General features: G+C 33.4%; 1 protein-coding gene across 4 annotated transcripts in view; it reads right to left on the bottom strand.

The window, feature by feature from the left end:
• Positions 1–16,106, bottom strand: part of LOC126736888 (zinc finger protein 12) — an 80,193-nt gene that overhangs the window by 58,317 nt on the left and 5,770 nt on the right. For 3 of the 4 annotated variants that reach the window (XM_050441503.1, XM_050441505.1, XM_050441506.1), the window contains exon 2: positions 3,717–3,968. In XM_050441503.1, the coding sequence (XP_050297460.1) occupies positions 3,717–3,968 (252 nt within the window). Of the gene's footprint in view, positions 1–3,716; positions 3,969–4,948; positions 5,073–16,106 lie in introns of those variants that run through there. The other variant, XM_050441504.1, reaches the window with a different exon arrangement.

The raw sequence follows: 16,106 nt of genomic DNA on the forward strand, positions 1-16,106 counted from the left end.
CACTCCAGACGTAGATGCAAAATATGTAGTAGTCAAACGGTATTTTTATGTAAAAAATGCAACGTGCCCCTCCATACCGATTGTTTTGAGCGTTACCATAAAAAGTAAAATTACGTTTTTTTTGTTCATATATTTAGCCAATGATGCGAAAACGCAACATGCCCTTTTTTGAAAGTTTTTTAATGTAACTTTTGTTTCGTGTCATAATCTTCTTTTCTAACCTATTTTAATACATAATAAATATTGCTATTCGAAAAATTGTTGTTTTTTCATGCCCTGGTAAAATATGGGTTAAGACAATAAAACAATTTTTGAATGTGAGTTTCAAAATTACTCTATTTGTTACAACCTTGAAAATTCTTATGCCATTAGTCAAGGTAACTTGACCTGATCGGTTTTGGTAGAGATTAAAATATGTGGGAACCGTTTTATTGCATTCTTATAATAATTTACGAGCACTATCCTTGGTGCTTTATGTATCCTTACTATTATTAAACCACAACTATCTAGCTTTATTATTAAAAGAAACCAATGGAACATGGTGGCTGCGGTATTAGTGCTAATAGTTTGTAGTGTTTACGCTTGAAGAGTGTTCGAGTAAGTTTGCCACAGTGGCGAAAACTGTTTGGATAGAATACAAAGCCTGGAAAATTAATATTTTAATGTATATTCTTGGCGAGGAGACGGAAGAAATTATGCTGCAATTTGTGCAAGTTCCTGAAACCTATACAGCGACGATGCAGGCCTTTAAAGATCATTTTATTTCCCGCAGAAATTTAATCTTTTAACGCTATAAGTTGAATATCCGATGCCAACTGGCCAGATGAGGCCATAGAGTTATTCACTTTACACTGTTGGCCACTCCCAGACGTGTTGATTCCGATCAGTAACGTTTCGCGCATGTAGTAGGACGCTTCGTTTGCAATGATACCTTCCATACCCCACCGTACATTTGCTCAATTTGGATCTGCCATTGTGCAAGACAATTACTTTAGCTTTATTTTTTACAAATTGTTCTAAATTATGGAATTGATTTTAGAATGTGTTCTTATGAAGCAGAGCAAAAGCGTTTACTTTATTTATGGGCAGAAACGGATGATGGAGATCTTGCGGAGAACGTCTTAGCATCAGATTCGGAAGCAGAGGATGATCATATAAGTGAAACGTCAGCCAATTTTGACTCTACAAAATGGCAGCAGAGGTACCGAAATTTAGCTGTAAAGGTAAGAGCAGAAAATATAATGACTCATCTACCAAAAGTCAAGCGGCAATTTAGAGATATGAAAGAACCATTGGAATTTTGGCAGCGTTTCTTCACTGATGTAATGCTTTTGGATACTGTACAATATACAAATAAAAAACTACAGAGCTAAAAGCATTCTTAGGACTTTTATACCTAAGAGTCTTGAAATCGGGAAGGCAAGCAATATAGATGACTTATGGGCCGATGGCTTAGGAGTGGGTGTTTTTAGAACAACGATGTCTCAGAAGAGGTTCGGTGTTCTTTTGCAGTGTCTACGCTTTGACAACAGGGAAACTCGAGATGAAAGGCGTCGTTTAGATAAACTTGTCCCAATAAGAGGGATCTTCGACATATTTGTTGAGAATTGTATAGCTGTGTACACACATTGATGAAAAATTAGAATCATTTAGGGGGCGTTGTTTAAAATATTTGCACTAGTGGACGCCAAAACATTTTTCGTTTTAGCTCAAGAAGTTTATGTCAGAAAACAGCCAGATGGGCCATTCAATTTGAGTAACCGGCCCGACGATATAGTTATGCGGCTCGCTAAACCAATCAAAAATACTGGTCGTAATTTCACCTTCGATAATTGGTTTACTAGCTACCCCCTGGTTACTAGATTGCTTCGTGAATATAAGCTGATGTCACTAGGCATATTACGAAAAAATAAAAAGGAAATACCATCGCAAATTTTACAACTGAAAGATCGAACTCCGTATAGCTCTAAATTTGCTTTTCAAAAAGATGTAATCCTTGTATCCTAAAAAAAGGAAAAATGTATTACTTTTATCGACATTACACCATTCTGATCAAATTGATGATTCCACGAGAGACAAACGCAAACCAGAAATTGTAACCTTTTATAATTCTACAAAAGAGGGAGTCGATGTAGTTGATGAACTCTCAAGTAACTATAATGTGTCACGTAATAGTAGGCCACGTAACAGGCCACTAACAGTGTTTTTTTCATTATTGAGCACAGCCTCAGTGAACTCCTTTGTTGTCTTCAATTCCAATACTGAAAAACCACTGAAATGTAGGGAATTCATAAAAAGATTTACTTCTTCCATATCTAAAAAACCGACATTTAAATCCGAGGCTTCCGGTATGTCTTAAAAGGAAAATTTCAGAGATCACAGGGGAAGTTCTACAGCCTTTGCGTGAGAGGGACGGTGTTACATAAATCCTGGAAAGAAGCAAAGAAAAGTGGAAGGTGCTTCATTTGTGACCGGAGTAAGTAAATCTTTTTATGTATGCGTTACTTGTAATAAATTTGTTTGCTTGGAGCATTCTGTTAATACATGTGATTCATGTTTCTCACAGAAGTCAGAGTAAAGTAGAAGCTAAAGATTACAACCGTACCGACGCTGGGTTAAAGGGTTTAATTCCATTTCTTTTCAAACATTTTAAAACTATGCTCTTCCGCATACTATCAAAGCTTCTTAAACTGGATATTGGAATCAGCGGCAATGATTTAAAAATGCAATGATTTTCTCCTACCATTGAACCCCGTTGATTAAACATTGGATTTACTTAGACACCGTGGTGTACGATATTTAGTGATCCGAATTGGATTGATCTTGAATTTTCTCGACAGTTTCGCGCACCTACTAATCTCACTATTTTTACTTTTCCTGCTAAACTTAAGTGCATATTAATTCTTATACCGCATAAATTTTATTAATCTTAACAATGAGACATAGACATTCCAACAATTTCAAAGCATGCCTTAAAAATAATATGATTTTGTTTTCACGGCCCTGTTAGTTTTTAAATATTAATACTCTTTGTCGTTAACTTATAGAAAGATTTTGTATATTCAGTTAGATAGGCGCTCCGGTCCATAGTGCTCCACCTATAAAAAGATGGCTCAATGAAATTTAATTTTTTTTTATCCAGTGTCGTAAGTATGTAATTAAAAAATAATAATAAAAATAAAATGTCTTTTAATGACACACCCTGTATCAATATTTATCAAAATTAGAACTTAAGTATCTTGCGTAAGGAGGATAAACTATAATTTTAACAGATTTAAAATAAATAGTGTGCTAAAGGTAGTTTAGTTTTAGATCGAAAAATACGAAACCTACATTAAAACGTCCTCTATGAGGTATCGCATTTATACCCCGGACAAAATGTGTGCCTCATAGACATACAACTTCCTACCAAAAATGAAAAAGATTGCTCAACAAACAATTAAGATATTTCCTTCTATCCATCTTAAGTGGGCTCCCTGTAGATAAAAGATATCTTATATATGATAATAGAAACACATTATAGACATTTATTTTTGTTTTATGTGTTACATAACTTCTACTTTTATATATACAAGGTATAAAGCAATTAATTTTTTCTGTAATTTTATGTATGTGCATTTGCCAGTTTTTTTGTTATAATTATTGATCCCGACTTTACAACATTATTAATTTTAATATTTATATTACCTACACTGAGTATATTTAAAAGGACTTACTGTACAATATATGTATACTGCCCATCCTCCAAGTGAACGATCTGAACAGAGCCATCTGCATTATTTGAAAGATCTCCTAAAAGTTTAGGTATGTTGCTGGGGTCGACAATCTGTTGTGTCACTTCTCCAAATTCGTTTACGTTCTGAACTATGATTGTGTACTCTGTATTCGGATCTTCTTCTTGACCTTCAATTTTTACTGAGTTAAGTGATACTTGCTCGTCTTTTATTCTGGAAGAATCCATGCTGGTTCTGAAGACAAGAACAAAATTAATGGTCTATATTGATTTAAATAGATAAGTGCTTTTAATTAATGAATTAAGAAAAGGTCGGATAAAAAAAATGAAGAAACTAAATAAATAGCACACTTATACAGGATATTCGTCATCCAAAGCTACATGTACAACTTTAACAAATTCTCAGATGCGTATGCTTTTGTTTTCACATGGTTAATTCTATTGCTGCAACTGCTTTTATCTGATTATTAGACAAATATCAGTTTACAATTCGATTCAATCGATCTGAGGGTTTATAGAATATTGTTCCAAAATTCAAAAATGCCGAATGGTCAAATATTGATAAAAATGTTATTACATGATCTTACTGTATTTTTAACATATTCAATATTATTATTCCATTTAAAGTATGAATCAAGTACAACTCAAAGATATTATTAAAGTTAATATTGATTGGTAAATGATAATATTAGACGAAGGAATCACTATAGCATCCAAATGGCATACAAAATGTCTCAAAACTAATGTTATTTTACAACCAAAACAACTTTTGACCAATCATCAATGAATGCAAAATAGACACTTTTTACTATCGTTTTGTTAAGCACCAGTATATCAAAAGACACACAGTCAAACACTTTTGCCAGGTCACAAAATACTACTGCTACAACCTCTTTATTGTTGAGTTTCAGGTAAAGCTTCAGTCTATCTTGGATGATTGAAAACCAAACCGGAAATCACTAAGGAAATTAATGTAGTTTGTTAGTGATGATAGCCAGAAGATTTTTTTATTTCAATTAAGGTATTTATAATTTCATGCAATAGGGTCGATCCCAGAGGATGGAATATCCTTGTCGAGTTTAGATGCAACTGAGTAAGTAATAAAATGTGTTAATATTATTTGCATCTAAACTTAAATAAAATAAATAAATAACGCCTTTATTCAAGTATTTCTTTGTACATACAATGCAAAAACATATCAAAATGTACACTCACATCATATGCACAAGAATAGCGCAACTGGCGAAGTTTAGTCTCCTGGCCATTCTTCCACTCAACCAATTCGCCGGATATTAAGTTCTCCATCCTTTAATGTTAACAGAGAAAGTCCAATAGAATGCTTTTAAGATATAACACTGAGGATAAAACAGTTTTAACCAAACATAACAATATAACAATGCAGTACATGTATACATACAATATATCTGTCACCAAAAAATGTCCTAAAAATCAACTGCACATCTAATAAATACCTCTTGCACTAAGACCTTAAATAACCAGCATTGCATGTCTTAAATTGAAGAGGTAAATTACTATATAAGTTAACACAATTATAACTGAAGCTTAAAAAAAAAAAGAAGTTCTATGTTGTGGCATTGTTAAATAATTTTTATCCCCCTATAAATTAGTTTTTTTTAACAAATAATAACTGGCTGTTGACACATATTTAGTTTTCTAGAAAATAGGGTCAAGTTAAAATTACACCAGTTATCACATTCTTGAATTGACTCGCTCGTTATTACATTCTTGAATTGACTCGCTCAAAAGGTAGCTGCTCTGCTCGAAAATAAATTTACTGACAAACTGAACAAAAAACCTAATACTTTGCACGTACGTAATACTTTGCGTACAGAAATAAACGACCTAAAAGTGCAAAATCAAAAATGTAAACAAATGCTAGACGATTATGAACAATCGACCAGAAGCCTTAACATGAGAGTGTTTGTTAGGGGAAGCAGGGGGAATGCCGCTCAGTTAAGGAAAAAACGCAATATTTTTATAAAACTTTGGTTTTTATTAAAAATAAGAACAAATGACAAAAGTTTACCTCTTTGTCTGTCAATATGTTGACATAAAACGTAATTATAGTTTACCTAAAAACAGTAGGAAAACTTCAAAAAAAAATCAGGGTTGAGCGTCAATGCCCCTGGCTAGGGGTAATACCGCTCAGCCATAGGGGTAATGACGCTCAAATCTGCTTTTTTAAAAAATAACCGTATACACATATTTTTTTATGAACAAATAAAAAAAAACAACCTTAAATAACTAAAATAAAGTATTTAGTCATAGTTGAGCATCACTAAACATCATCATTGTAGTTTTAGTTACAGAAATCACAGATGTATCCATCTGGAGAGTCCCATCCGGTGCACATGGCATGAGTCCAGAACCCACATATGGTACAGCGATACCACATTTCATTATTTCTTCCAAATTCTTCGCAAATATTGCATTTATTATATTCATTTCCTTCCACACTCAATTCATCATCACTGACATCGTCACAGACATTTTCAATTTGTTCATCGTCATCTGATGAACTGTCTTGCAAAACTTTGCGTTTGCAATATGTTCCACTTTTATTTTTATTTCTATTATTTCCTGTGACTTTACTTCTTGTTTGATCTTTTCTTCCGGTCTTATTGAGTTTTGTTTTCTTGTTCGTTTCTTTATCTTCTAATATATTTTTCATTGGAGTCGATGTTAATATGGTAGAATGTTGTTTTCTCTTCCTTTGAGCTGGCTTTGAAGTTGACGCAATAGTTGGTGGTGTTGTTGCTATCTTAGAAAAAGAAACATAAGTTTGTTTTTGTTCACCCAAAGTGCCTGGTTAGATGGACCAGAATTGGGTGATTTATTTTTGATAGACTGGGACTTAGATGCAGCATGTACAGAAGCTTCAAGATTTTGATTTGGCGCTTCCATCAGTGGATCAAGAGCAGGAGATTCATGATCTTGGTGGTTTGACATATCAAGTGATGAACCAGTAACTATAGATGCAGGTGCTTGATTGATCGTCATGTGATGAGTTTGCGCAGCTCCAAGATTATCGCCAGTTTCATTTTCGTTTTGAGTGGGCTGTTCTGAGTTTTGAGCCATCAGAGATGCTGGCAAGAAGTCTTGTTCAGTAAAAACATTTGGATTTAAAGGGTAGATTCCAGTGGCTCGGAATCCTGCTTCTCCTTTGCTTATGTTTGCAACTTGTGCATATGCCTTGTTAAATAAACAGGCGACGTCATATGGAGTTATTTTAGCCATTAAGCGTGTCTTCATATGCATGTTGCATTCGTGTCTATAAGCAGCTTTCAGGGGACCATAAAAAGACACATCGAGAGGTTGTGTTCTGTGAGAGCTGTGTGGTGGAATGAAAAGCATGGCGATGTGATTTTTTTTGCAATAGTTAAAAGCTGGAAGGGAGATGTGGCTGCTATGGTTATCGAGTATTACGAGTACAGGAGAATCTTCTGTAGGCTTGACATATGCTGCAAAATGTTTAAGCCACTCTACAAACAATTCCTCATTTATCCAGCCATTCTTGGAGTGGGTGTAAAATGCACCAGGCGGTCCATCCTTTTCTAGTAACGGTGTCATCCTCTGCCTGGGAAAAATAAACATTGGTGGTACGAAGTTCCCAGCCGCACTCGTGGCACACATGACTGATATATTTCTGCCGCGTTCGCCGCTCGTAACTGCGCCTACTCTTCGTTGCCCTTTTTCTGCAAGCACTTTTCCCGGATCTGTGACGGTTGTGATCCCTGTTTCGTCAGCATTGTATATATTATTAGGAGGAAACCTATACTTTTCCATTAGGTCACCAAGCATTTGGTAGAAGTGAGTAATCTCTTCTTTGTTAAAAGCAGAAACCCTATTTAAACTTGTTGCTTCAGCTTTACGTACAGCAACAGAAGGGTTGCGTCGCATAAAACCTTGTACCCAATCTAACCCAGCCATTTTGCTGTTCTTATCAAAATTATTTTTGATACTGTTAATCTCTGCATACTTGTAAACGGATTTACGCAAATCTGTAACGCTTAATCCATAGTATATTGATCCCAGCAGCTTAACCTGTTCAGCTATTTCACTTTCTTGTTGTTGATTAAAAACTGGTTTACGACCCAGTCGTGGACGGCCTATGTTTTGATTCTTTAGCCTATCTCTTAATGTAGTAAATGGAATTTTATATGTTCTTGCTGCTAGTCTTTTCGACATCCCCCTTTCAATCGCAGTTCTGGCATGCAGTAGGTCTTCTTCGGTCCAAGCCGCTTTGGCAGTGGTCCTTTCACGTTTTCTGGGCATATTCTGAAAAAAAAACCTTTACTAATGGGGTAATGACGCTCACTTGAGCGCCATAACCCCAAATGACCGTTTTATATTTGATTTAAAATATAAAATATATACAAATACAATTGCACAACAATGTTTACATTATCACAAAACAGAATGTCTTAGTACTTTAGATAATAATACATGTGATTAAAAGTGTTGAAAATCTTGACTTACCGCTAAAAATTCCGAGCTAAAAATTAGATGAAAGCTGCCGAAAAGAAACAAACGCACTTCACTCTTACGGCTACGGAAGCAAACTGCTATTATGGCGCTGGGCGGCACCGACATCACCCCCTCGCCCATGTGCTGTGTTTCTAGGCAACGTATGTGTCAAGTAAATAGGGTGAGCGGCATTACCCCCTAAGCGCAATTACCCCTGCATGCCTAAAACCGAAAAAGAGGATCTGCGCTCCAAAATTATGGATTTATTTAGAAAAATCGAGATTCCGGTAGCAGATAAACAAATTATAAGTTGTCACAGAGTTGGCTCCAAAACTCCCAACGATAGGCCGCCCGCTATCCTCGTAAAATTTGCAAGTGACGCGGTACGATTATCTGTGTTAAAACATTAAAAAGGCTGAAATCAACAAACATTCAAATTAAGGAAGACCTAATAACACAGTCTCGTGGTGCACTTTTGGCGACTGCGGTACAAAAGTATTCGTACAAAACAGTGAGGTGCTATAATGGTGTGGTGTGTGTTAAAAAGGGAAATAATATTAATTACATAAAAACCATGGAAGAACGGAATAAATTGTAAGGCTTGCCAGACTGGCTTCTTACAGGTGACTCTTAATTTCATTTATTCTACTAATTTGTATGCAATCAGACTGTTACTAACGAACTTAATTTTTATTGTTTATTTTTGCCTATTACTTTTTTTACATGTATTATTTTTAGTACTGATACAATGGTTAGGTAAGAAAAAAAATTTTTTTTGTTTATACAGTAAAACTCCTCTAATTCGAACTTCTTTATTTCGAAATATTCCCTAATTCGAATATTTTATACTACCAAAAAAGGTATCATCAAGATTATATGATATTTTATCTCTATAAGTCGAATTTCTCTATCTCGAATTTTTCTATAAGTCGAAATAACTTTTAACGCATTGCCGATGGCTAACTCGAATTTTGCGGGGAAGTACAGACATTTTTCTAGGAAAAAATCTGTTTGTTACATGGATTTGCTATTGCATCATTTTTCTTTTTATTATTTCAAACGGAAAAAGGCTCTCATCGCGACGTGGCGGTTTTGTGGTTACAGTTTTTTGGTGCGTATGCGAATTAAGACAATTTGTTTTTATTAAAAATAATTATGGCTAAGAGAAATTTAAAGTGCTTACCATTATGTGAGAAATTGAAATTAATTGCTGAAGTGGAAAAAGGTGAAAAGAAAAAGAAGGATATTGCCGAACAGTTTGGGATACCACCCAATACTCTGTCAACGATCCTAAAAAACAAGGATAGACTTTTAGAAAAAAAAGATGATTACGCTTCAAACTGTAAGAGGAGAAGGCTTACACCTTGTGTGAATGAAGATATTGATGAAGCAATGCTTAAGTGGGTTACTACGGCACGAAATAAAAATCTCCCTCTATCTGGAACTCTTATAAGAGAAAAAGCTAAGGAGTTTGCAACTGCTTTAGGGCGGGACGATTTTGCAGCTAGCATAGGATGGTTAGATAAGTTTAAAACTAGGCATAACATCGTTCAAATGTCTTTATGTGGTGAAAGTGCTTCTGCAGATTTGGCGTCTTGTGAAGAATGGCAAAAGAATGTATTGCCCACTCTGATCGGTCAATATGATAAGGATGACATTTTTAATGCTGATGAAACAGGAGTTTTCTTTAAATGTTTACCCAACAAAACACTAGCATTTAAAGGACAAAAATGCCATGGTGGCAAAAACAGCAAGGAACGAATTACAGTTATGGTTGGAAGTAATATGAGTGGGACTGAAAAGCTTAGGTTGCTAATCATTGGTAAGTCAAAGAATCCACGTTGTTTTAAGGGCATTAAATCATTTGCAGTGGATTATGAGTTTAATAAAAAAGCATGGATGACAAGTGAGATTTATGAAAAATGGCTATTAAAGCTTGATAAGAAATTTGCAGCCCAAAGAAGAAAAGTTTTACTATTCGTTGATAATTGTCCTGCACATCCCAAGTCTGTTGAATCTAAGTTAAAAAATATTAAACTTGAATATTTTCCGCCTAACCTTACGTCAATCTTACAACCCATGGATCAAGGAATTATAAAAAATTTGAAGCAACATTATAGGAAGCGGATTGTTATGAAAGTTTTAGCCCATATGGAAGTGGCAACTCCTACAACTGTGAAGTTACTTGACGCAATTCAAGATCTTAATAAAACGTGGACTCTGGACGTAAAAGAACAAACCATTACTAATTGCTTTAGAAAAGCAGGATTTGTTAAAGATAAAGTTCAACAAGATGCTGATAACTGGGACGAGGATGACCTTGTTCCATTATCTGAATTAAAAACCCTGTGGACCTCATACAGAAGGGCTATAAACATGAGTGATGTTTCATTTGAAGACTATGTGACGATTGATGATAATGTACAAACAACAGGTTTTCCAACTGATGAAGAGATCCTAGAAAGCGTAATAGAAAATCTTGTTCCAAATAAAAAAGGTAGGCTAGTCTAGATTATGCCTTTTTAGATTGTAAGAATTGTTTTGTATTGTTTCAGACCCTGAAGAAAATGAAGATGATGGCCAAAGCGAAGGTGAGACTGTTCCGACACCTACAATTGACGAGACGATTTCTGCTATTGAAAAGATAAGATGTTTTATTTTATCCAGAGAAAATATTCCATATGAAATACACAATTCTTTAAATTTATTAGAAGATTTTATAGATAAGGAAAAATGGACCAATTTTACACAATAACTGACTTCTTTAAAAAAAATTAAAACATATTGATATGCATACATATTATGTAACACATACAACATACAAAATTTTAGTTTTATACGAAGAAAATACTTTTTTTGGTACTAATAAACAATAACCCCTTAATTAGGCGTTTTTTTCTGTAAGTCGATTTTTCCATAAGTCGAATTTTTCAGTCTGTCCCTTGAAGATTCGAGTTAGAGAAGTTTCACTGTATATATTTTGTTTTTTTATTAAATTTAATAAAATAATTATAAGTTAAATGCAGCTCCTGAACTAAGGTTATAAGCTGTGATTGGGATTTGTTTTTAAGATTAGAGTCGTATCTGTGTATATTTCTTTGATTGATGGTCTTTTACCCTTGGGTCCTATTGGTCTAAAATAGAATATACATATACATACCATTTATCTTTTTTTATCATAACTTTTATATATATATATATATATAGGTATATATAGATAAGGCTGTTAAATAAATTGAATATGGCGATTGATTGGCATGAACGTGATTACACTATTAAGTTTTATTCTAAATTAATTATCTGTTAATTTTTATTCCTTATTATGAAAATTGCACAAATTTACCTACGTTGTATAAATACAGGATTTAACAATTTTAAAACTCTAGTTATTGATACTAATAAATTTGATGCAGTTTTATTAACTAAAAGATGGATTAATAATTAATAATTTTGAAGATATGTACTTCGATTTCTGAGATACCGGGATATACACTTTTTAATTGTAATAGAGAACCTGGTAGAGGAGCTTACTTCAAAAATAATTTAATGTTGAATAAATCAAATTGAATTTTAATGCTTCAAATACACTTGAAAACATTTGTTTTAAAAAAAATCTAAAACAATTGATATTGCCAATTTTTATAGACCTTCACATCTAAATTTGTATATACAGGATTTTGATAATATTTTGTCAGAAATAACAATGCAGTATGATAGTGTAGTTCTACCAAATTTTGAGTGAGCCTACACATATTACTAGTCATAGCAGTAAATTATTAGACCCAATATTCGTTTCTGATACAGATTTTGTTGCCACTTCTGGCACGCAGTCAACTGATGAAATCTCTGATCATAGACTAGTCTCCGTATAGACCTAAAGCTTTCATAGTATATATTAGTACATTTTATTCCAATGAAATTTTTGTGTCTCGTTAAGTCAAGCTGTAAGTTTGTGCAATTAGCTTTCAGAAATTCATGATATTTTTTAACATGACAGTCCAGAGATTTTTTTACAGCAAATAGACAATCCCTGAATTGTGATTCTGTTAATGAATCTAGAAAGTTGTATAGCAGGTACCTATTATCGGTTTTTTCGCCAGTTTATAAATAAATAGTTGAATTTCAAGGAATTTGTCTTGTGCCTCTCGAATAATAATGAATCGGAAAAATAATGATGAATGTAAAAGATAATATTTTACAAATAGTAAACTTTGTTCTCATAAGATGTGGCATCAAACTTTTCAATATTATTTGAAATTTTTCTATTTTTCGTGTCATCTAAATTCGCCGGTACAAAATTCCGCCACCCTCAAATATTGGCGAAGTTTGATGTTTTATAATTTTTTATCAGATTCTCCCGATTTTGCCATCAGTTTTTAGATACATTTGTTGTGACTTTTTAAAATCATTTTGTAAAGTAGCATTTTTCGTTTAGGCTATATTATACAGGAGTAAACCAAACTGTTGTTTTTTCTCGTAATTTCAAAAGACCCTGTAGGAAAATTAAGGTGGATAATTCTGTTTACATACTGTTCCTTGTAATCTTTGATGTATTCTAAACATTTCGATTTTTGATTCATTCCATTATCTCATTTCTGCTGCGAGCTGCAAATTTTTTATTAAACCGCTGATTTGAAGCTTATTTTTAGATAATTAATGTCAAGTTTTCGGTTAAAAATTATCGACGTTGGCTAAGGACGCAACTAATGTGACATAAAGTTTGACAGTGTCACTATTATAATTTGTTGTGTGTCAATATGGTATTAACTCCAGCAGACGTGGGTAGAATTGTTGCGTTAATAGAGGATGGCCGTAGCAAAAGTTATGTCGCCCGTAATCTGAGATTTCCGTGGTCTACAGTTCGAGATGCCTGGAATAGCTATTTAAAGACGGGAATTTTTACTAGACGACAAGGCTCTGGCAGAAGGAGAATGACCACTGCAGCTGATGATCACTTTGTCACCATTAGTTCTTTAAGAGATCGAAGATCTACTGTGTCTAAAAAATGACTCGCGAATACTTCATGGAGTAAGTGTAAGTGAAAGAACGATACGTAGAAGATTAGCAGAAGCTGGACTTTATTCACGAAGGCCAGCAAGATGTCCACAATTACTTCCTCGGCATCCACAACACCGACGGAGGTTTGCAAGATCGCATTTTGAGTGGAACATACTATAGTTGAAACATAAATAATTATAAATAATATTATAATAATATAATATAAACATATAAACATAAATAATATTATATATTAAATATAATATAAGCATAAATAATATTAATATAGAGTTGAAACATACTATTCACAGATGAATCCAGGGTTTGTTTAAGAACGCCGGATGGTCGTGAGCGGGTATACAGACGTAAAAATGAAAGATATGCTGACTGCACAATTTCAGAACAAATATCATATCGTGGCGGTTCAGTCATGATTTGGGCGGGTATTTCTACCGAAGCACGCACCAATCTTGTATTTATTGAAAATAGAGCTCTAACCGCCCACCGTTATATTGAGGAAATCCTTCAAGAAGTTGTTGTTCCATTTGCTCCATGCATTGGAAACCAATTTACATTAATGCATGATAATGCATTAATTTAAATTGGTTTCATTAATTTTATTTATTAAAATTTTAAAAAAAAATAAATAAATTAAAATTTTATTAATTTTATTAATTTCATTTCCTCAGGTTGCACATGTAGTGAGCGAATATCTGGATGAAGTTAGACTCCCAAGATTGGAATGGCCCGCATGTAGCCCGAATCTCAACCCAATAGAATATCTTTGGGATCAACTTAAAAGGGCCGTTCGTCGTCGTCCTGTACAACCACAAACCTTGCAAGACTAGCGCTGATCGAAGAATATGAAGCTATTCCTCAAGAAAGAATAAGGAATCTTATTCATTCGATGCCGCGAAGACTGCAAGCTGTTATTGCTGCGAGAGGAGGAAATACACGCTATTAAAATTGTTTTTTTTTTTAATTAACTTTATGATATACCTAGTGTTTGTTTCTCCTAATAAAAATACGCTCCAAATCAGCATTTTAATAAAAAAATTGCAGCTCGCAGCAGAAATGACATAATGGAATGAATCAAAAATCGAAATGTTTAGAATACATCAAAGATTACAAGGAGCAGTATGTAAATAGAAATATCCACCTTAATTTTCCTACAGGGTCTTTTAAAATTACGAGAAAAAACAACAGTTTGTTTTACTCCTGTATAATATAGCCTAATCGAAAAATGCTACTTTACAAAATGATTTAAAAAAAATACAACAAATGTATCTAAAAACTGATGGCAAAATCGTGAGAATCTGATAAAAAATAAAAAATTTATAAAACATCAAACTTGGCCAATATTTCAGGATGGCGGAATTTTGTGCCGGCGAGTGTATGATTATTCAATTTTGTAACAGTATCTCCTACTTTTATATCAGATTTCTCGATACATTGTATATAATTTGTTATCAAATTGCAACGCTTTAAATCACAATTTTAAGGACATTTCAATTATAATTTTATAGAAATTGCTTTAATAATTTATCACCATCCCTATTTGTTCTTTTTTTATAAGGAAAATGCCTGTAACTATAGCATTTGTTCTTACAGGTTTTTTGCAGTGTTGCAACTTTTCAAATTATCACTCTATGTAATATAGCTTCACATACATACAATACTTATAATGTTTTAATTTTTTTACTGATATGTAGATAAATTATTCAAAAAAGTTTTTAAAGATACTAAAAAAATAAATTGAATAGAGGAGCAATTGAAATTTATTGCAGAAAATTGCTTGGGGTTCAAAATCTGTAGCTACGCCACTGCCGTAGACGCAACAGTATTTTACATAAATTAATGCGTGTTAAGTGGCTTAATATGAAAAGAACCAGATAATTACATTCCATTACATTTTGCTATAAAATCTTTTAAAAAATTGTTCTTCTAATATACCTCGAAGATACCCTAGACAGTGTAGATACATTAGACATTATAAAGCATAAATGTTCATTTTCTAATAATGTGGTCAGCCTGATTAACAAAAACAAAGTCTTGGATTTAGTTTCATTTACTTTTTTTTACCACTTCTACTAAGTATATTAAAAGTAGTAAAATTTATTAGATTTATCTTTAAATTTTATTTATTTTGAAGCCTCAACCAGGGTTGGCAAAAATCTGGGTTTTTGTATGCTCTGGGTAGAGTTTTGGGTATTTGTGCTGGGTTTTTGTGTTTTTCTTGGGTATTTGTCATTTTCCGGAACTCTAACCTCAAATTATAGAAAAATAACATTAATTTTGAAGATTTGACTAGACTGGTTGTTTTTTGGTGTTGTGTTAAAACATTACACAACACTAGTAAAGTGTTGTAATAGTAATAAAAGAGAGTGTTTTAGTGTGTTTCTTTTTGATGCGTAAACTAAAAGTTAAAAGGTGAGTTTTACTTTTTTTAACCTATAAATATTTTCAACATGGCTTTTTCTTGCTTTTATGGTAGAAAAATATGGATGGTAACACAACAAAAACAAACCTAGTTGAAGTTATCGTTGAAGATATACAACTTGAAGAAGTGGTAAACTCAGGAAACGATATGAATAAAAATGACAAGCTGGAAAACGGATGGAAGACTGTAACACCATCACAACAGTCTTTTGATAGTCTTTCATCAATACCATCCACATCAACACAAGGGAATTCTGTGTCTAGAAATTTGGAGGCTGATCACGAGGTCGTCAACATCTTGGATGGGTCGTCGGAGATTTCAGACAGTGAGATTGAAATGGAGCAAAACTTGGAGAAAGAAAAAAACGAAGTTACGACAAGTGCAAAGGTAGCTAAAAAGTAAGACAATAAAGGAAGGGTTAAAAAAGGTGGGGACTATTACGGAGGG

This window comes from Anthonomus grandis, chromosome 5, assembly GCF_022605725.1.
Source record: "Anthonomus grandis grandis chromosome 5, icAntGran1.3, whole genome shotgun sequence".
NCBI classification, from domain to species: domain Eukaryota; kingdom Metazoa; phylum Arthropoda; class Insecta; order Coleoptera; family Curculionidae; genus Anthonomus; species Anthonomus grandis.